General features: G+C 37.8%; 1 protein-coding gene across 2 annotated transcripts in view; it reads right to left on the reverse strand.

The window, feature by feature from the left end:
- Nucleotides 1–2,638: 2,638 nt before the first annotated feature.
- The window catches only part of ATXN10 (ataxin 10), a 77,457-nt gene continuing 60,117 nt past the window's right edge, over nucleotides 2,639–19,978 (reverse strand). For both annotated transcript variants that reach the window (XM_002187642.6, XM_030263370.4), the window contains exons 10-11: nucleotides 19,807–19,870; nucleotides 2,639–3,364 (exon numbers count right to left, since the gene is read on the reverse strand). In XM_002187642.6, the coding sequence (XP_002187678.6) occupies nucleotides 3,177–3,364; nucleotides 19,807–19,870 (252 nt within the window). In that variant the 3' untranslated portion in view covers nucleotides 2,639–3,176. The remainder of the gene's footprint in view (nucleotides 3,365–19,806; nucleotides 19,871–19,978) is intronic.

Consider the following 19,978-nt stretch of genomic DNA (forward strand, 5'->3'; position numbering starts at 1 on the left):
GTGGATTTTTTTTTTTGATTCTCACTACACAAACATTCGCACCAACCACAAAACACAAACTGTTAAATTAAGGTTGACAATGGCATAAACTGTCTGTGACTTTTTTTCCTTTTTTGGGCTATATTTTAAAACATATTTTACAAGCACTTTAGGCAAAAATCACTTAAATTATTAGAAGCATAAACAGAGCTTTGCAAATATTTTAGGTAAATATTTTAGGTTATCTCTCACTATTTTCCAGAAAGCACTTCCAGAATCTCTCCACTTACTATGAAAAAAACCAACTCCCCATTCTCTTTTAATAACAAATGGACCTTAAAAAAAATTAATCTGATCACTATTGTTTGAAAGCACTTGAAAGCAGTAAGATGGTCACAAGACTGGATTTGCCTGTTCTGCCCCTTTACAAACTCACTAAAGCTTGCTTTTTATGACTGATTGCTGTGCTGTATTAATCCCCAAGCATATAAAACAAGTCTATTGGAGACCAGGACTCCACTGGGGGAGGACAGGGAAGCTGTTGTCTTCCGAGAATTAATCCATCCTGGAAAATCAAAAGCCAGCCACTCACAATACAGTAATCAGCATGTTCTCCACTATGAAAGCCCTACATTTCCCTTTTAGAAAACACAACTATTACTCCATTATGTACTGAAACACACAAAACTCTTTTAATCTTTTTTTGTGTTTGTAATTATTTGGCTTATATTTATGGGTTTGTGTGTATTCTATTGGTGGGTATACAACCACCAAGTTAAAAAAAACCCCACCCTATCTATTCCTCATTGCTTAAAAAGAAAAAGGACTCCCACTGCTTTTTCCACAACCAAAGTTCTCTCTGGATTTGTTTTGTGAACAGGATTTTAACTCTTTATCACCCTAAATAAAAGGAAATTCTTTGCATTTTTTTTTCCCTACACAGAAAGCACAGAAAGTCTATTTTCTGTTCAGAATAATTTTTTCCCCCCTCACTTTGTTAAATTATCTACCATGAGTTTCTTAAGTAGTGGTACTAAAATAAAAGTGTTTGTATTTTTCTAATTACAAAATTAAGAACAACTTCACTTTATTTCAGATAGTGATATATTTGATGCTCTTGTGTTAGCAAAAGTTTAATTTTTTCCTTTTAAAGTTGAATGATGCAGTCTTTCAAATAACCCTTTTTTTTCTTTTTCTTTCATAGTAGATTTTTTTTTTCCATATAGGCGCTAGAGATATGAATCTTCCATTGTGTTATGGAGATAAGAGCAAAACCTTCTACAAACCCAGCTGTAAATCTTATGTGACAATAATGAAAATGCTAAATTAATTCTGGCCTAAACACAATCATTAAGGCTTAAGGAAGTCATTGAGAAACCATGTGCTCAAAAAGAACTAGTATCACATTTGCATTCAGGCAGCAAAGGCAACAAACCTACCTGTCTACAACACCACTTCAACACAATCTTAACACCCAATAAAATAGTCCTGTCAAGTTATTTTTTAAAAGCAATCAATTTGCTTATATTCATATTTACTCCTTGCTAAGCAAAGAACATTTTCCTCCCCTATTTATTTTTTAAGTAAAAAGTCTCTAAAAGAAGTAAAGAGTTAGAGTCTTTGTTCCTATTGCCATTATCCCTTTTCAGACATCATTCATTCAACAAACAGCTGTAGACAGGAATTTTGCATCCTTGCCTTTCAAACCAACGAGTGTCTAAAACCTCACTGGGTCAATTCCATAGTCCCACGAGGTTGGCATGGCAGACATCAACATCTTCCTGTTAACTTGAAATTACCTTAGCAGTCCAGCTCTACTCACCATCAGTTTTTAGCAATACAATGTGTTTCTCAAAGCAATGCACACTTTCTTCCATTTTTAAATAAAAAAATCAGCTGAAGGAGCAAAAGCTCATGCACATGGATGAAGGTCTGTTCACATGTAATATGGAGTTTAAGGACATGAATTTGCATTTCTATTTAAGAATGGGATTAAATATGAACATGTTAATTTTTCTCAGACCTCTGAGTTAGACATGGCTGAAGATAATCCAACGACAGTCACTGCACACAAGTACCAGCAATATTAAGCTGTAATTCCTATTTTGCTTGTGCAGGGAGGATTACATTTTTTTGGCTTCCAGGGCAAAGCTATGGCACACACAGAGTTAACTGTGCCCTCCTCCCCCTGCCCCCCAGTCTCCCCCCCCCCCCCCTTCTCCCCCATCTCATTCATGCCACATTCCACAGTGGCAGGGTCCAACAACAATATAGGAGGGTACCCAAAATGAAGAGGCAGGGCCTTCTATTCTTCTGCCTCTCTTGAATTAATTAACTGGAAATGAGTTTTGTCAATGTTTTGGAAAGGCAGAGGGGTGAAAAGAAACTGCTAGAATTAATCACAGTGAGAAACTACCTCTTCAGCAGTCTGCCAAAGTTCAGAAAACCCATGAGAAGTGCAAAATAAAAGGAAAGTGGGCTGACTTACCCTCCAAAGGAACAAATAACATTCAAACAAACACCCAAGTCTCCAAAACAGAGACATGCCCCAGTGCAAAGGAATGCAGCATCTGTTGCCACAACAGCTTCAGCTTCGGTTTTAATATACTTGTCATGAAGACTGATAGGTATCAAGGTAGAAAAGACAGTTTACTAATAATTTAAATAGACAAAAGCCATGTTGTGTTTAATTCACTAAATATTTAAGTACATTCAACATTCTCTTGGTGCTTATATAAATAGAGATATTTAGGTCCCACGATCAAAAATTAGTAATTCTGCTAGTTTAACCCTGACTCAGTACAGATCTTTTACATGGAGAAGGCAGCCTGAAAAGGAGCTCTTTGAAGAGTTTTTTAATGATAGTCATCTCCAGATTCAGAAAATAAAATCATGACAAGTCGATAGTGCACATATGACATTCTTCTTCTAACGAAAAAGGAAGTAACGAAACTCCAAATGACAAGAAGGACCTTTTTACACAAGCTGATTTACCCAGGTACATAGAAAGCACACAGGTGACTTTTTGTTTACAGCAAAAGAAGGCAGAAGCATCATCTCGCAGCTTTTCTGAGAACAAACACAACATTCTCAACAGTCTGGGACTAAAACTTAAAAACAAATGGTTGCTGAGCAAGAGAAAACATTTTATGAGAGAAATTCCCTTTTAGTGATTTGACTAGTGCTAATGTTTTTGCTCAGGAGGGCTTTTTCCTGGTTGAGCGCAGAATTAACTTGTCATCTCTCTGCTGTATCTCCAAGCCCATCCTCTCGAGGGCAGAGCTGTCTGCCAGCCCCCTGTGCTCCATCTGAGCTATCAGGGTCTGGTTCTGCTCGTTCTGCTCAGTGAGATTCCGGATGGCATAAACTGCCCACTGGCTCACAACTGTTGGGCAGTTAAGGATCATTTATTTATTTAAAGATGAAACATTGTTTGTTTTGATTTATTACTCCACTCACCTCCCCCAGCCCGCCCCCAACCTCTTAAACTCAGAAAAGTAGTAGAAATCAAGGGTAAGACGTTTACAAGTGCTGACACTGAACCTGCAAATACTTGCATATGAGGCAATTTAATTTTAAAAGAGGTTGGCCCTTAAACTTCACGCAAATTTACTATGGTTTATATTAAGTAAAAAAAAAAACCCTGAGCAAACAAAAAAACCCAACCAAATGAACTGCAGGAATTAAAAAGACATACTGTTTTAAACCAAAATTACAGTCAATTGAAATGTTCAAATGATCTTCCTAGTGAGTTTAAATAAAAAATAAGTCAGTTGTTTATGATCTGAACACTTCAACACTACACTTCCAAGCACTGGCAAACAAAATAAGTTGCGTATCATGTACAGGAAAGATGACTATTATATTCACTGCAAAAATTGAAGAGATGTAGAAAAAGACAGCTTATCCAGGTTAATATCTGAAAACAGCACAGATAGTATCAGAGACACTTAAACTTCTTTGACTTCTAACATTACCTAAACTCAGTCCTTTATGCCTGGGTGCTTTTACACACTTACCAGGAGACCAGATACTATGATCACTGGCAGAGAGCTCCCACTGATGTTTAAATGGGCACAAGCTGCAACTCATTCACCTCCCAAGGTGGTCCCTTGAGGCCAGGATTGAGGCACATGTCAGGGATGTAGACAAAGGATTTAAATTCCCAGGATTATCAACCAGGCATCTTCCAAGTGAACTACAGTGTTCCTTTTATGAAGTGTCAGAGATGTTGGTCCCAATTCTGCAGCTGAAAAGTTGTTATGATATAATCTTTCCCAAGTTACCCATACAGGAGCCAAGCCTTTCTGAATCCCATGAGTGGTTTGCCTGCAGGGCACCAATTATTTACTACATGTAGCTTCACATCCAGTAGAAGAATATGTATAATTTACTCATCTCCTTGACGTCTTTTGGGTTGGGGAGCATCTAAGCACAGAGATAAATGTTCTTGTGGGCATTTGCCACAGGGTGACAGGAGGGGAAAACTCAGACAGAGGGGAACTTCAGACAAAACAACAGAAGAGAGGAACTGGACTGAAACAATCTTACACAACCTCAACAGAGAGAGAGGAGCTTAGATGAAGAGTAGCTTGGACAAACATAGGGGAAAAGCCCTGCACTGGCATGTGTCAGTAAATCAGCCTTTTTGTAGCAGTTTATATTTATTTTCAAATTCAAGAAATCCAGAATTGAAAATAATAAAAAAAAAAGTGTTAACTACTCTGGAGCTTTTTTCTTTTCCTGACAGATCTCTTTCAACTATGTCAGGAAGCATGCTGCACACCGTCTTTATACAAAAAAAAAAAAATCCTGTGTGAGGTAATGACATAGGAGAGAAATTAAGACCAAAACAATGATGCCTCTCATCAAAGCCTTAACAGGTGAACACAAGAGAGAATACAAATATATCCTCTTCTGTCAGTGCATCACTACTAGAATGAAGTAAAAAGACAAGTGTCAATCTACATTTAAATTGCATAAACTTGGTATTTGCACTGAAGATTACATTTGACTATATAAAACAATAAGATGCTGAAGTAATAAAACCATATATGTGCAGACCCTCAGTTATTAGTACCAATGGTGAGAATAGATTTCAGACCAGCAAAGCATGCAAGCTGATGAATGCAGATAAGCCAAGGCTGACATCTACCAGGCCTTTTCCAGGTCTGATTTAGGGCATGTTATGAGTGCCAAAAAGTAACACGAAGTTCTCCCAGTGGACTGTGAAAAACATCCTACCACTCTCCCTGGCTTGCCTCCTGGGATGAGAAGCAGACTTTCCTTGTTGTGTTCCTAAAATACTGCTTCTGCATAAAATACAGCACTTACATAAAAGCATATTATCTGTAATATTGACAGCAATTTTCAGAGACTGACAGTTCTTAATAACACAAAGTACCACACAGACAAAAAAAGTACTCTCAAAACTTTTGTGCATATTAGCCTTGAGAATGATCCTGCTACTATAGTCTTTATGTCCTTCAACACAAACCTGCTGCTAAAGCCCATGGCAAATGCTCTTTTCCTATTATCAGATCCATTCATGCTTACATAATATCTAAGACATCCCCATTCTCTTATGAACTCTATCACCATTGTGGCATTTATCATTACTGACTACTGTAGCTGAAGCTGCAAAATGGTTTCAATAACATTTTCAGTCCTTCAGAAACCCCTTTCTGTGTGTAGGTTTTCCATTGTGACCACAGCCATGAATATTCATCATCCCCTTGTTCACATGCTGGGGAAGGATGAGGCCTTTGGACAGCTGAGAGCAGACCCTGGCAGACTTGAGTGTCTGCAGAGATTAAAGCCAGTCCCCAGCTAATACTCACATTACCCTCTTGCTCCTCTCCAAAGACAGAGACACAGAGAGAAAATTAAACATATTCGAGAGTCTCTAATCCTACCTACACTTTCGGCACTTTATTGTATGCTCAGCTTTAGAGACAGAGCTTCTAAAGTTGCCATAGTTACTAAAAATATGAGTGTGAGCTTGTTTGTTGTGAAACTGCACCAAAGAGAAGCAACACAGCAAGCACAGCAGATCTGATTGAACAGTCTTGTCCAGATTTTTCCAAGTGGGCATGTTATACTCTCAAATAAATTAATATTAAAGACAAATTAAGATTATGATATTCTGTCACAGACAAGATGGCATGCAAAAGAAAGAAATTAATTTTATTTTGCAGAAGCCTCATCACTAGACTTTCTGTGCTTAGGGACTGAAAACAAACATTTCTGTGCATTTATAGCAACACTCTTCCGAAATCTTTCAGTACTGTGTGCTTTGGAATTCCTATGCTATTTTAACATATACAAATAACAAAACTGAATTAACTAGCCCTGTCTTTCATACCTAAGTAACAACTTCATTTCATAATTTAAAATTTAAAATCATCCTCTGGGTTGTAATTTCAATTGTCAGGAAAAGGGGAACACAAGGAGAAAGGAAGAAAGGTGGAGAAAGCTGTCCCTTAAGGATGAAAAATATTACTATCTGGAAGCCATGAAAATCTATGCCATTAAATCCTAAGTTTTGTCCCTGCCTGTAAACAGAACTTTTCACAGTTCTCCCAGTTCTTTTCACTTGGATTCTGCTACAAGAGGTTGCTGGAGTCAATGCAAGAGCACAGTGACTGGTTTGTAAGCTTAATGGGGTGTGAAAATACAACGATGTCCTGCCAGGAACTGCTACCCAATACTGCTGGAGAGGAGGACATACAGACCATTTCTCAGGGAGAGTGTTCCATCTTCTTATACTCAGTCCAATTAGAACTAAACATTACTGACAAGCCCACTGTAGCCACCAGGACCCAAAAGAATTGTTCCATTAAGCAATTTGCATTCTATGGACCATGGAAAACAGGAAAAATGAGGTTGGAAGCTGATGAGGTAGATAAAAGGCAATGCACAAGTAATCTTGGAAGTGTGTTGCTTGAAAAAGGCAAGTTTTGGAAGTTAATTATTTTCATTAACTAATACAGGATACTGAAGGGATGACAAGGAGAATGAAATACGTACATCTGTTTTCCTAAAAAAACACTAGTTATTAATACTGAAGGATCTCTAAACATAACATTCTTGGTGGAGAGTTTGATTTATTACATAGCGTAGGGACCTTTTTTTTTTAATTAGACTGTTTCCTACACTACAGTCAGTTTTCCATAACTAAATTATTACTTAGGACCTTTCTTCCCTATGAGTAATTAGGCCTAATGCAAAAAAGAGGGTATTCTTTGCCCAATCCCATTACCTCAAATAAAATTTTTTATTATTTAAATAGCAACTACATTCTAATCAAATACAGGAAGAGATAGAAAACCTTATTAAGAAAGCCAGTACTCACAAGTTGTAACCCTCATCAAATGGGCTGCTTATGTAATCCCTTCCTTAAAGCCACCCAATTTTTCTAAGACCCATTCTGGAATAGGACTGTATGACTAAAAAACAGATGTAATGAAAATACAATATTTGTATTGTACAATAATTATATTTCTTTCTGGCCTTCAACAAGTAATCCAATTATCACTTGAATGTCTGCAGAGTAGAATGAAATACTGAAGCATTACTTAGAGTCACTTTCACTTGCAGACCAGACTGGACTGAAAAGATATAAACCATTATTCTTTACAGTCTTTTAGTCCTTTCAAGCACTTTTGTTCCACAGCACCTTGAAGATAATTCCTCCCACCACTAACAGGGGTCCCTAGACAACTACCACAGCAGTTTGTCACAGTTTGGAGTTATGATGGACCCCATGTAGAAGACAGTCAGGACTTTGGCCCCTCACCATCAGCCAAACTGCTTACAAAGCTCTACAAGTTTATTTCTGGGGTTTTAGTAGTTTAATGTAGTTCTAGAAGCTGTATAAGATCAGAGCAATTCCTTATAACTCCTCTATATTTTTATGTGTTCACTTCTACCTGTGATTAAGACATTACCAAAAAAGTAGTAACAGAAAATGTAATGAATTATAAGTTTTATCTTATTTACTTATTTTCAAAAAGTTAATTTATATTTTTTTAGAATTAATGCTTTAGACTCTATTTATACTTGGCATTGAATTACCATCACCAGAAAACATCAGGAATTCATCCTATACAAACTTAGAATATTTTGCCTAGAAGGTAGGAAAGAAAGTGTAGAATATTTCAGCTGCCTGTATTTTAATTTATTCCACAGCTGTTCTTATTACCTGTGACTGCAGTCACCACATTCTGTGCTTAAAAGTTAGAAATGGGCAGTACTGTATAAGCTGGCAATGTCCTTTCCTCCCCCCTTCTGTTTGACTTTGCTCTTGCAGAGCTGATGTAGCAAAATCCACCTTGTCCAGAAGCCTCCAAAATACAGAGGCACCACTGGATGCTGTCAAGGACATTTATTCCTGATCCTGCTTTTTAGGGATGAGATTTGTAACACCGGGGAAGTGAAAGCAGATGTTCCTGCTACAGGCAGCTCTCACCTGGTCCAAGGGATCTGTCAGAGGGTTGGACCATCCAGCCCCAAACAAGGCTCCATCTCCACCACAGCGTGGCAGCAAAGCTTCACTGGACAGACAAACACGGGTGGCATGAGGAGCTGGCAGCCAGCCCCTTCACTCCTCACCTCCAGCCCTCCCCAAAGGAAGCTGCTTCCACAAAACATTCCAGGAAAGCCAGAAAGCCTATCCCCAAAAACATGAACTGGGGTTTGCAGCTCAAATTCTGCCCTGCAGAACATGGCTTTGACAGAGGTTTTAAACTACACCATCTCAGAACAGACAAATGGGCAAAACCATTTGATTTAAAGGCACTGAAACAGCTTCAGTGAAGAGGCAATATTCTCTGTAATTCACAGCCTACAGACAACAGGAAACATCCACAGCACAAAATAATTATCCATTAGGTACTTCTTCCAATTCCGTAGCCCTCACTATCCTCCTGCACCAGTAGTGGAAACTGCAGTTCCTCTTGCAGACAAACACCACCCTTCTGGATACTTGCACTTATCTCACTCTCTGAGCAGTCTGCCCACAATCTACCATGATGAATCCATTTCTTAAAGTGTGCCTGGTGGGACACAGGCTTCTTTAAAATGGGACTTACACCTTCTGTATAACCAGACACATTAAACCTCATGTATGACTTTCAGAGACAATTAATCCATTTAAGTATCTATAGCCAACAAATATTTTCTGAAGACCAGAATAGACTACTTAATCTCTTTTGCCCAACACTTCTGCATGAATACAGATGACCAAAGGTCAGCTCCTCTTGAAATCAAGCCTGTCAATTCTGTTTCGTGCATAAGATGCTTTCATGCCTTTTCTCTGAAAAACTTCCAGTGTTGAACTGGAAGATTGCACTGTGTCCCTAAATAAACTTTCCTAGTGGATAAATATCTCACTCATTACAGACTGTGATTTATTTCTGGCTTGGATTTGTTTAGAATTGTTTCTGAACATGGCTTTTCAGCACAGATTAAAAAAAAAAGTAATTCCCAGATCATAACCAGCATTTGGCAGTTTTTGCATGAACTAAAGAAAGAAACCAAGAAAGCTATTCCAAGGTTTGCATAATTTTTGTGTCTCTTCCCTCAATTTAGGTTTTTCAGCATCTTTTTTGAAGGACAGGCACCAGAACTAAGTAGTAAAATCTGCCAATATTTGCTATGTGGCTGATTACAGGTACCGTACTGTTTCCTGGCCCTTTGGCTGTGAGTAGTTCAGAAAGAGAAAAACAACAGCTCACAATATCCAGTTGCTGTATATCTAATAGATAATTATGAATATAGATATATATGTAATATTTACTGTGCTCCCAGAAGTAGAGTCCAAGCTCTCCAGCCTTTCACATCTTCACCAGTACTGCCAGGGCAGATCATGAGGCTCATTTGAGCTCCAAGGCTTCCCCGTTTTTAACTACATCTTCATGTCAGTGATGTCCAGCTAAATGGCACTCTATGCTCATTGAATGAGGTTTACTACTTCAGAAATTTGAAATTTACTGGACATTGCTTAACTAGAGTAATATAGGAGTTTTTCTCCCTAGATCACTGTATTTCTGGGTTAACGGTTCTGAGTAGTATTACGCACTCAGATTACTATTAGCTTTTAATTCCTGCCAACTAAACATTTAATCTATATTCTATGTGCAGCCTTTCATGTTCTGTGGGACTTAAAACCCAATGCCAGAACATCTTAGCATACTATGAACTTGAACAAAAAATTTGGGTCTAGTACTTCAGAGCTACAAAAGCCATAGGACAGGTTTAGCTTTGTCAGGCTATTTTTATTACAATGTCTCTTATGCCAAAACTTACAGAACTTAAAAAAAAAAAAATTAAGCCATAACCTCCAGCTTGTTTTCCTTTTCCCTATACTCAGACTTGTAATACTAGCTTAAAACCAAGAATATGACACATTCATTTTTTGCTGCTTAGGCTGCCAATTTTTTTAAAATTATGACTTACATTTTTAATAGAAACCCATAATTTATGAGGAACTACAAATCATCTGGTTTTAAAACAGAAAGAATCACACTCTTGATCGATCTCAAGCTAGTTCTTCACAGTTAGAATACACAGTTCTTTCAGTCCCTTCTTTTACAATAATTCCATTTTAAGAGTTCCTATCTAGATCTATTAGCTATCTGTAAGAGGTACCAGAGTTAGCAAGCTGGTATGTTAAAAAGCTTCAACTGCTGTTACCTTACTTAAAAATGCCTTACCTTATCTTCTCTTCCTAAGTACAGAAAAAAAAATGCAACATTTCATTAAGTTGAAACTCATGCATCAAATTACTATAAAAACCTACCACGAAGATTGAGATGTGAAGCAATGAAGCACAGGGGAATGCTAACTGTTCACAAACTGATCTTCAGGCAGTCCGTAGTCCTTTTAAATTTCCTGGGACATGGAAAGAAAAAGGCTCCACCTTTACACAGAAATATATTCATGTGTATTTATATGCATACACATAGAAATAAACACCTTTTCTAAAATGCTTTAAAATGGCAATTACAGGAGTCAAATAAAGCTTTCAGAAATTTAGCACTACACTTACAAACCCCATCTAATTCCTGCCTGAGATGTGGTCAAGCCAATTATAATTCACCACTCTAAGACAGATGATGAGTTGAGCTGACAATTTGGACTGAAGCTCTTTCTTTGTTTAGAAATGTTAGAGATTCATCCATTTATATAGATCCAACAAGGATTTTATGCTACGTTACCTTTCAGCACAGTACATGCATATTTTATTGATTCAGGGTCTCTGAGTAACTGATGTGGCATGTCTTCCTCCTGCTGCTTATGGTCATTTCAAATGTCAATTTATGACAAATAATCATAACACTGAAGGTAAATGAAACTCCAGTTCCATGGTCACAGACACCAAATGATGCCCAGTGTGCATCCAAAAATAACAACCATTAAATAAATGGCTGTTTTGAAAGATGCAACTAAATTATAACCAGCTATTTGTTTAGCAAAATAGCCATTAGCCACAATTCTGTCTACAATTTCAGGGAATGGCTGAATCTCCTTGAGAAAATCTCCACACTCCAAAAGAAAGGAACAAGTCCACAAGGTGAGTGGAAAGGACTGCAAATATATCTGAGTGAGGAAGAAAAGGTCAGAAAGCAAAGTTTAATCAAAGATCTGAGGAAGTGAGAGGAAACAATTTAAGGCTCAGGAAGGAGCTACACAGGAGAACACATTCACCAGCTGAAGATAAAACTGTTCTAATTACAGTGATCAAAAATGGGGCAACAGAAAAATGTCAGAATAAAAATATTATTAGAAGTATTGGCCAGATGACATCCAAATATTCTTTGGAGGTATGCACAAGAAAAAATGCCAAGAAGACAGACTGAAATATGATAAGGTGGTTGTAGAAGGCATTCCATTCTCAACAATATTTCTGAACCACTCCTAGCTTTACTTAAAAAAACCAAAACTCTTTGGTTCTCAAATTTCTAGTGCTCCATCTCAGCCCAGAGGGGAATTTTTCAAAAGTAAGTGTACAGAAAAATCAAGGAAGCTGTTTGAGCTATAAAAGCAGTGAAGCAGTGATTTTTTTTTTTTGAGGTGTTCCTGATAACTAAAGACCTTTTTTCAAGAATTCAAGCCTGTCATGGATTTAAATCCACCAAGAGGATTAGAGAAAAGGACAAATATGACAATATTTGGTTTAGAAATAGAGTTATTAACTTTAATTCCTCACTTTGACATGCATGAGTTGGTGCCTACAGAGATTACTCCTCATAAGGGATTAGAAATATTAGAATGCAACATTTGAAAGAGCCTTCTCACATTCTGTATAGCTCTGTTATATTTCCTCCAGCTTTAAGAGGGACCCTGTACATCACATGTTTCTTAATGGTGATAGCTGGGTAGAAATGAGATACTGAAGGACAGATTCATATTCACATCTCTGCAAATCTGTGTTAGTATTTTATAAACTCTCAAGGAAATTACTAACACCACCACCCCCCGAAACTCTGAAGTTCAATATTTTTAAACCATATTAAGTATTTTCAGTATTTTAATCATCCTGCAGGTGCTCTAAAAGAACGAATTTTAGCAATACATGATCAGCAACCTGAAATATATCATTGGAATTTGTAATTTTGTTAAATGATAAAACACAAAGAGTGATCTGTAGTAATTTCTGGAAGACAAAAAAGGTCAATTCCTTTGATTTCTCAGAGTATCTATTTCTGTACTGCACATTGCATTCATTCTGTGGTCTCAAGTATTTTTCATATGAGGAGAATGTTGCATTTCAGAGAAGAGTTTTCCTGGGGAACAGTGTGGAAGACAGAATTAGTAATGTAGAACATCTCACAAGAAAACTTTGTATTTTTGTTTTCATTTTAAAACAAATATTTTCTAGCAAGAAATACTTGAGAATTACAGTCTTTGTGTCAGCATTTAAACCTACCAAATATGCTTGATGTGGTATGATTTTCCCTTGATTCTCCACCTTTAACTGAGTTTTGCCCCAAAGAGTTGGCAGCATCCAGAAAAGATAAACAATGAATTAAGATATGGAAGCTATGCTATCCCAACCTTTTGCATTTGCAGCCAATGTTTAGTGGGATTTAAAACAAGGTTAGGTTACATGAGTGCCTCCTGTGCCCTTTCCAACAGAGAGCAGCACTCAGCTCCTCCCCCTTTGGAGCTTTATAATAATCCCACTCAGGACACTTTAGGCAATATACTAAAAAATCTTCTTGGAGTGCAATCAAGATCTCTTTGGTCGATTAATGCTGATGTAAGAAAAGACTGGATAATCTGGTAATGCTTCTTTCAAGAGTGTAAAAAATACCCTTGATAGATAGCGATAGCAGTAGGCACTGGCAGGCAGGTGCCCTTCCCAAGTACAGCCAAATACTGTTTGTAAATAGCTGTTTGGCTGAATCCTCTTGGGAATCACTTCAGAAACTAGCCTGCTAAAGCCCCCCCTGAAACAACATTGAAGGATTCCCTTCTAAACTCAGGCAGGACCCTGGTCTCCCTTAGCCACTAACAAAATACAGCTACAAAGAATTCACAGCAACTTGCAGAACAGGGCAGGATTTTGTCTACTGAATAAGGTGAAAGAAATAAGCCCCTCTCAGAGTGTTCTTGCTCAATGAATAACCACACTTGTGCCTGTTCCAGCTTCTCATCTGACCAAGTCCTCTCTGTACCCTAAAATTGTATTCAGACAGAGCTCAGTTTGTGCACATGGCACAAGGCAGGAATCTTCCACTCTCTCCACTCTCTTTAAGAACAATTCTCAGCACATAGGAATTGAATTGGTCTGAGCTGGAGCATGGCAATACAGTGACTTCTCAGTTCCCTATTTCCATCTATGGTGGAATCATAGAATAGAATCCCAGACTGGTTTGGGTTGGAAGGGACCCTAAAGCTCATTGGGTTCCAAACTAGTTCCACCTCCAGTTCCAAACTCATCTAATTCCATGGGCAGGGACACCTTCCACTATCCCAGGTTGCTCCAAGCCTTTTACAACCTGGCCTTGAACACTTCCAGGGATGGGGCAGCCACAGCTGCTCTGGGCACCCTGTGCCAGTGAGAAGAGGCAGAGCTGGCTTCCCCTCAGCTGTTATTTTATTTGGTCTTTGGCTCTATGAATGAAAGGTTCAGGCCAACCAATTTATGTTCTTAACCTGTGCTGACAAGTCCCATTCTTCCACTGCTGGTTAAATCACAGTGACACATTCAGTACTGGCTGACAGAAAGTAAGATATTTGCAGCACTCTCTGTCATCTCTGGATGACACAGAGCAACCAACAATAATGCAAAAATTGATTGCCCTCTACCAAAGAATGCACTCCCCCTTTGCCAAGGTAGCCTTCAAATTTACTTATGCAGCAAAACAAGAGTCACTGTGAGGAGGAAAATGGTAATTCCTCTACAGCATGGCCTGGGTTGGGAGGGCCAAGTTCTGTCCAAGTGGGCAGAACTTGACTGGACATGAGTTCTCATCAGTACTCATCAGTGGGTCCTTTACAGTGATAATATAAAAACGTGATTTTGTGTATGCATATAAAAATACAGAATCAAATACGTCACAAACTTCTTAATGCACAGTCAGTGCCTGAAATTAGCTTTCCAAAAACAGGTGACCATTGCAGAAGTGACATTGTACTGTATTTTCTTGGCAACACACACGGGATAGTCACACACGCATGAAAACGCTCAGCTCTGTGATGGCTCACTCTAAAAAGTCAACTCACCTATTTTTGCTTTCTACTGGCTCCCATTCAGTGGTGAGGCTGTTTTACAGCATGTGGCCTGTTTAAGGTTGCACTCTGTAACTTTGATGAAAATGTCTGTCAGCTCCCCCAAAAGTCCTTGTTGGCATCTTGCAAAAACAAACTGCCATTGTTGTAGACCATAGCAACTTGATTTCCTCCAGCTTTAGCCAGTTTCATGAACCACAATTATACTTGCTGCTGCCATAAAGTCAGAAGTATTTTCAATCTACCTCTCAGATGACTGAATATAATAGAAGCAGTTTTGGAAGGAGTATCTGGGAATTAACTTACTCTTCCTACATTTTCATCCATTATTCATACTAAGGGATCTGTGTATGGATATTCATATCAACCTTTTCCTTTCCTTATAAAGCTTTTCCTTTCACAAATGCGGAAAATTCTTACTCCTAAAACACAGCTTGCTAGGTGTTTGCTTACATATATAACATACAAATGTATATATCATATATACATAAATACATACATATATATAAATATATATCCTCACAGCAGGATACATATTCTTCATGTACGACTGATTTCTTGGCTAATAAAAAACTGTGTTAATTAACAGTTTATATAAAATAGATACTTACATAAGGTCATTCTGATTAAATCCAGACATTCACAAAATCAATGTATTGAGACACCTACAGGAATGTCTAAAGGGTAATACTGGCAAGAAGCCTAAAAAAATAAGAATAGTCCATCTTCAAAACTGCAGTTCACTTCTGACTTTTAAGTTTTACCACTAATTAACAGCTATTATATTGCAGTACTCTGGATAATATTTTTTCCCCAAAATAGTAATAAATATTTCTATGGACAGCCACTGAAAAGGAAAAAAAAGGCACATCTGTGTGTATGACTCCTGAGCACAAATGTTAGGAAGCAGTGAAAAACTGAGCAGCTTAGTTAATGTAAACTGAAGTCTTCAATAACAAACAGGTCAGTTTATTTAAAGCCTCTCATAAGCACCTTTTTTTGAGTGATTAGGGTCAAAAGTATTTTGATCAGAACAGGCTGACCTCCCTGCTCATGTTTACCTTAAGGAAATGGAACCTGTGAAAGGGCAGAAATGAAGCTGGAAGGAGCAGGAAAAGCTTAGGATGAGGTAAAAGGCAAGAACAAAAGGAAGGGCTCTTGTCTGATGATAGAGCCAGTCAGAGATGAGGAAGACGATGATTCAGAGAGCAAAATAGAAGAGATTTGAATTTAGAACACCTTTTCAACACAAGTAACCTGAAAAGCAGGATTTGGAGTAAATTTTTTACTGGTATTACCCAGATAGGCATCTCCAACCCACTCGGCTATCCTTTAGCAGGTTGAATTTATTTGTTTTTAAGCACAGGTTACAAAGGTAAAGCATGATGTTCCACTTTTCAGAAGCAGAACAAGAAACTGAATTTTTAAAAATAAAGATTAGCTCATACAGGAATCTCTCCTTAATCTAAAGGCAAATAACTTTGCTTGCATTTTGAAACACCCTGTTTTCCTTTGAAATAGAAGGAGAGTTATGACTAGGACACAGCCAATCCATGGAAGATTTACCAGGTATAGAAAAAGTGGTATTAACCTTCTTTGAAGTTTAACTCTTAAGGAACTGCATCTCCCCAGTCTCACTCTGTTTACCCTTTGTCCTGTGCTGAAAACCTAAGAGCCACAGAAAACCTGGCATCCTTCAGCATGTCTCTGCTGTATTTACATGCAAAGTTGTAGTAGCTGGAAAATTAAAATACCAATTCAAATAATTACAGAGGTACAGTAAATTTCTTTTTAACTGTCCATAATAATCTTCTTGTCTGTAACTATAAGAGTGGTGGTTTGTTTGTTTTCACTCAAGAAATATCCTGAAGGAGAAAACCTGTTTGCTAGCATAAATGTAGAAGTTACAAGTCTGAGATATAATCAGACAATATAACAGTTCTCCCAAACTCAGACTGAAAGATGAATTTAAACAATTAATTACAGCAATGCAAACATGTCAGCTGAACTTTTTAAGCTACAAACTCCCTGGTATCTCTGTGCACATTAAAGAACTGTTCAGGATCTCAAAGAAAGCAATTTTAGGTAATGACAGGTTTACAAAGGAATTTAATTTAGGATAAGAGAAGACCCATTTCCTCTTTCAGTATACTTCCATATGCTACAAATAAAAAGATTTATCAAAGAATTTTTCCTCTCAAATGTAATAAAGAGCTCCTTTAACATCTACTGTGGCAGTCCAACTTCCCCTGATAAATTGCACACTTTAGGGAAATTATTTTTTTTCCATCCAGAAAAATATCCCATCGCTTTTACCACAAAAGTTACATTTTTTGGTGAAAAATTTTGTATGTGTAATTTGGAGGCAGAACTGTTCTAGCAAAATGGAGAAAACATAACATCTTAACTGTAGAGCCTGGGTGACTCCAAAACAGATTCAACAAAAATGTGCATCTACCAAGACTTACTAAGAAATCTAAGAAGTTATTATATCAAAGGATTCTGGGTGAAACTTTTTCCAGTCAGATTTATGCAAGGAGAAATTCGAATAACACAGTCTGAAACCACAAAAACAGGAATAAGAATGTAAAATGAACTTTCTGGACATGGCTTCCTGAAGGAGCCATGTTTGAAGAGCTGTGCTGAGCTCTTTCTTGCAGCTTTCCAGCCCACCTTGGAAAACTGTAGATGAGCCACAGTGGTTCCTTCCAGCCTTACCTATTCAGTGATTCTGGGATTTGTGCCAGGCAAGACTGGAGCACAAAGAAAGTGCAAAAAAACTGTCATATCTCTTCAGAGAAACATTATGCAATGGATTCAGGCATCAGGTGTCCAGAAGTAGCAGAACATGCTGCAAAGCAGATGAAAGTAGAGACAGATCTGAACTGCAAATTTGTGTATGACCTGCTGGGAAGGCAGCAGATGAGGAATGTAAGAGGCAGAAGACAAGCAGGGGGCATTAACTTCATGTAGCACAAGAGCACCTGGAATAGCAAGAGGTTAAAACAATAAACAGGGCCACAGTCAGTGATGCCTAAAGAGGCTAGACAAAGCTAAAGAAGGTATTTATTAGAAGGCCTTCAAAGGCCTTCATCTCGGGCAGTACAAGAGCCCAGTCGTGGCTCTGCCCAAGATGGACCCAGGATGGATGACCAGTCACGAGTTCTCACACTTTTTAAACTTTTGGTCCATTTATACATTGGGGTCAATTGAAAAATTTCAGCTTCAGGCTATGAAGTCCCATCCTCCCAGACTGCTCTCCTCAAATCACTGTTGTTTATACTTCCAGACCCTAAAGCTGTAACGGTGTCCCTGGTTCTCAAGCTGGAAAAGGAATGTTTTGTCTAACTACCCTGTGAAGAGAACCTGCTAACACTTTATATGAAGTTCAGAGTCACACACTAAGGCAGTACAAAATCTAAAATATGTGAAAGCTAAAACTTAAGGCGTCACCAGGAGCTGCACTCCAGAAGCTGATGCAGCAAACTTTGTCACAGCAGGCAAGTCCTCCCTGTGCCCATGTGCTACTCACTTTTCCATATTCCCCAATACTGTATGCTATGGATCACTGGCAAAAACTCACATTAAGAGGTGTTAATGTTTTTTAAAAACCAAGTAAACAAAGTTTTATCCTCTAGTAGGTTTATGGCATAGCCATAAAATTTCAGCCTGTATCAAAAGGTGCAAGAAGTTCCACTTTGCTTAAAACACAGTAAAGACTCTCATGGTATTTTATCTGCCTTTCATTCAAGACCATAAATTACAAGTCTACCCTTTGAGAGTCTCCAAGTTTATCTTCTTCTACTACAGCTAAAATGAAGGAATAATCCTAGAAGTGGTTGCACAGGTGTGCTTTCCAGCAAAGAAGAGTCACTTGGGACAAAAAATCCATACTAGGTTTTCTCAGGGCTGCTTTTCCACTTTGGGAAAGGTAAATTCCATGCCCATCCCACCACATCCAGCAGTGCCCATTACCTGATCTGGACCATGGAAATACAATTCTGCCACTCAGTGCACTGTCAGGTCTCAAACTACAGGAATACTGAAGATGTAAAACTTGTGGATATAAAGCATCAAACTGAGTAACTCAGAAGATACTTACCACCCGTTGTTCCTCCACCCAGTTTGTTAACATTGTGCTGTCATCTACATTATTTCATTGTTTTAGGCTATATTTATATGTACATGATGTTCTGCAGGACACAACTGAGAGACTATGAAAAATTTTCACTACTCTTCTTGTTTGTTTGTTATAATTGTTAAAAAGAATGTGCTTTTTCTTATATTATCATTTGAAAATCTATTTCATGTGTTCGGTATAAAAAAGCTGGCATGACTCTGTACAGGAAAGACATTTGATTTCCAGATGCAATTATCAGAAACTTACAAAGAGCTAATGATTAGATGACAGAAAACCACAGCTCAGTCACTGAACACACTTGTATTACTTGAGGAGATGGATAACTCTGCTTAACAACTACTTATCTTCAATATAAGATTATTTCCCTTGAATAGCAACCTATTTTTGAAAGCTTCTGTTCTTAAATTCCAGGGAAAAAAAATCCCTAATATGAAGCATGCCATTTATATTAAAATCTCTCCAACATTTCAGTAATTTACATAATTTATTTTCTCAACTATACACATTTTCAAAACAGCTTGCTAGCCTTGTCTCTGTGCTTAGCATAAGCTCCCCAGTCTGATTTAACAAGCATAAGAATCAATGAGGTACGTATTTCAGTTTCCTGAACAGATTTCAGTGGAAACAAAAGCTCCAAAATCTGATACAATGACCAGAGTCTGAATTCAGATTCCTGATACAGCTCCTTGAATAGGCACTTGCAAACCAGTAATATTTTTTATTTTGGGAAACAGAATATAACCACAGTTAACTTACTTAGAATCCAGTTCATGGAAGCCTATTTGTGCTCTTTCTCACTTCTGAACCATTTAAATATAACCTAGAAGCTCATGAGGCCAGTTACATTTAGCTACCCTGTGAAAGCAGTGCTGGTATAAATCCATTAAATCCCCACACCTTTTCTCATGAGTCATATTCAATAAACAGAATTATTTTGTAAAGGATACAAGGATTGTTGTCATCAATGCTGCAATTGTCCAGAATCAAGGAAATGCCATCCAAGTCATACACCTAAAAAAACCCAAAAAGTTTAATTTAACAGATGTCTCAACAATACCAACAATGTTTCATGCAATAAATATGTAAAAATGTAACAGCAATGTTTGTTTCATCAAAAAT

The sequence above is a fragment of the Taeniopygia guttata genome, chromosome 1A (genome assembly GCF_048771995.1).
Source record: "Taeniopygia guttata chromosome 1A, bTaeGut7.mat, whole genome shotgun sequence".
NCBI lineage: Eukaryota > Metazoa > Chordata > Aves > Passeriformes > Estrildidae > Taeniopygia > Taeniopygia guttata.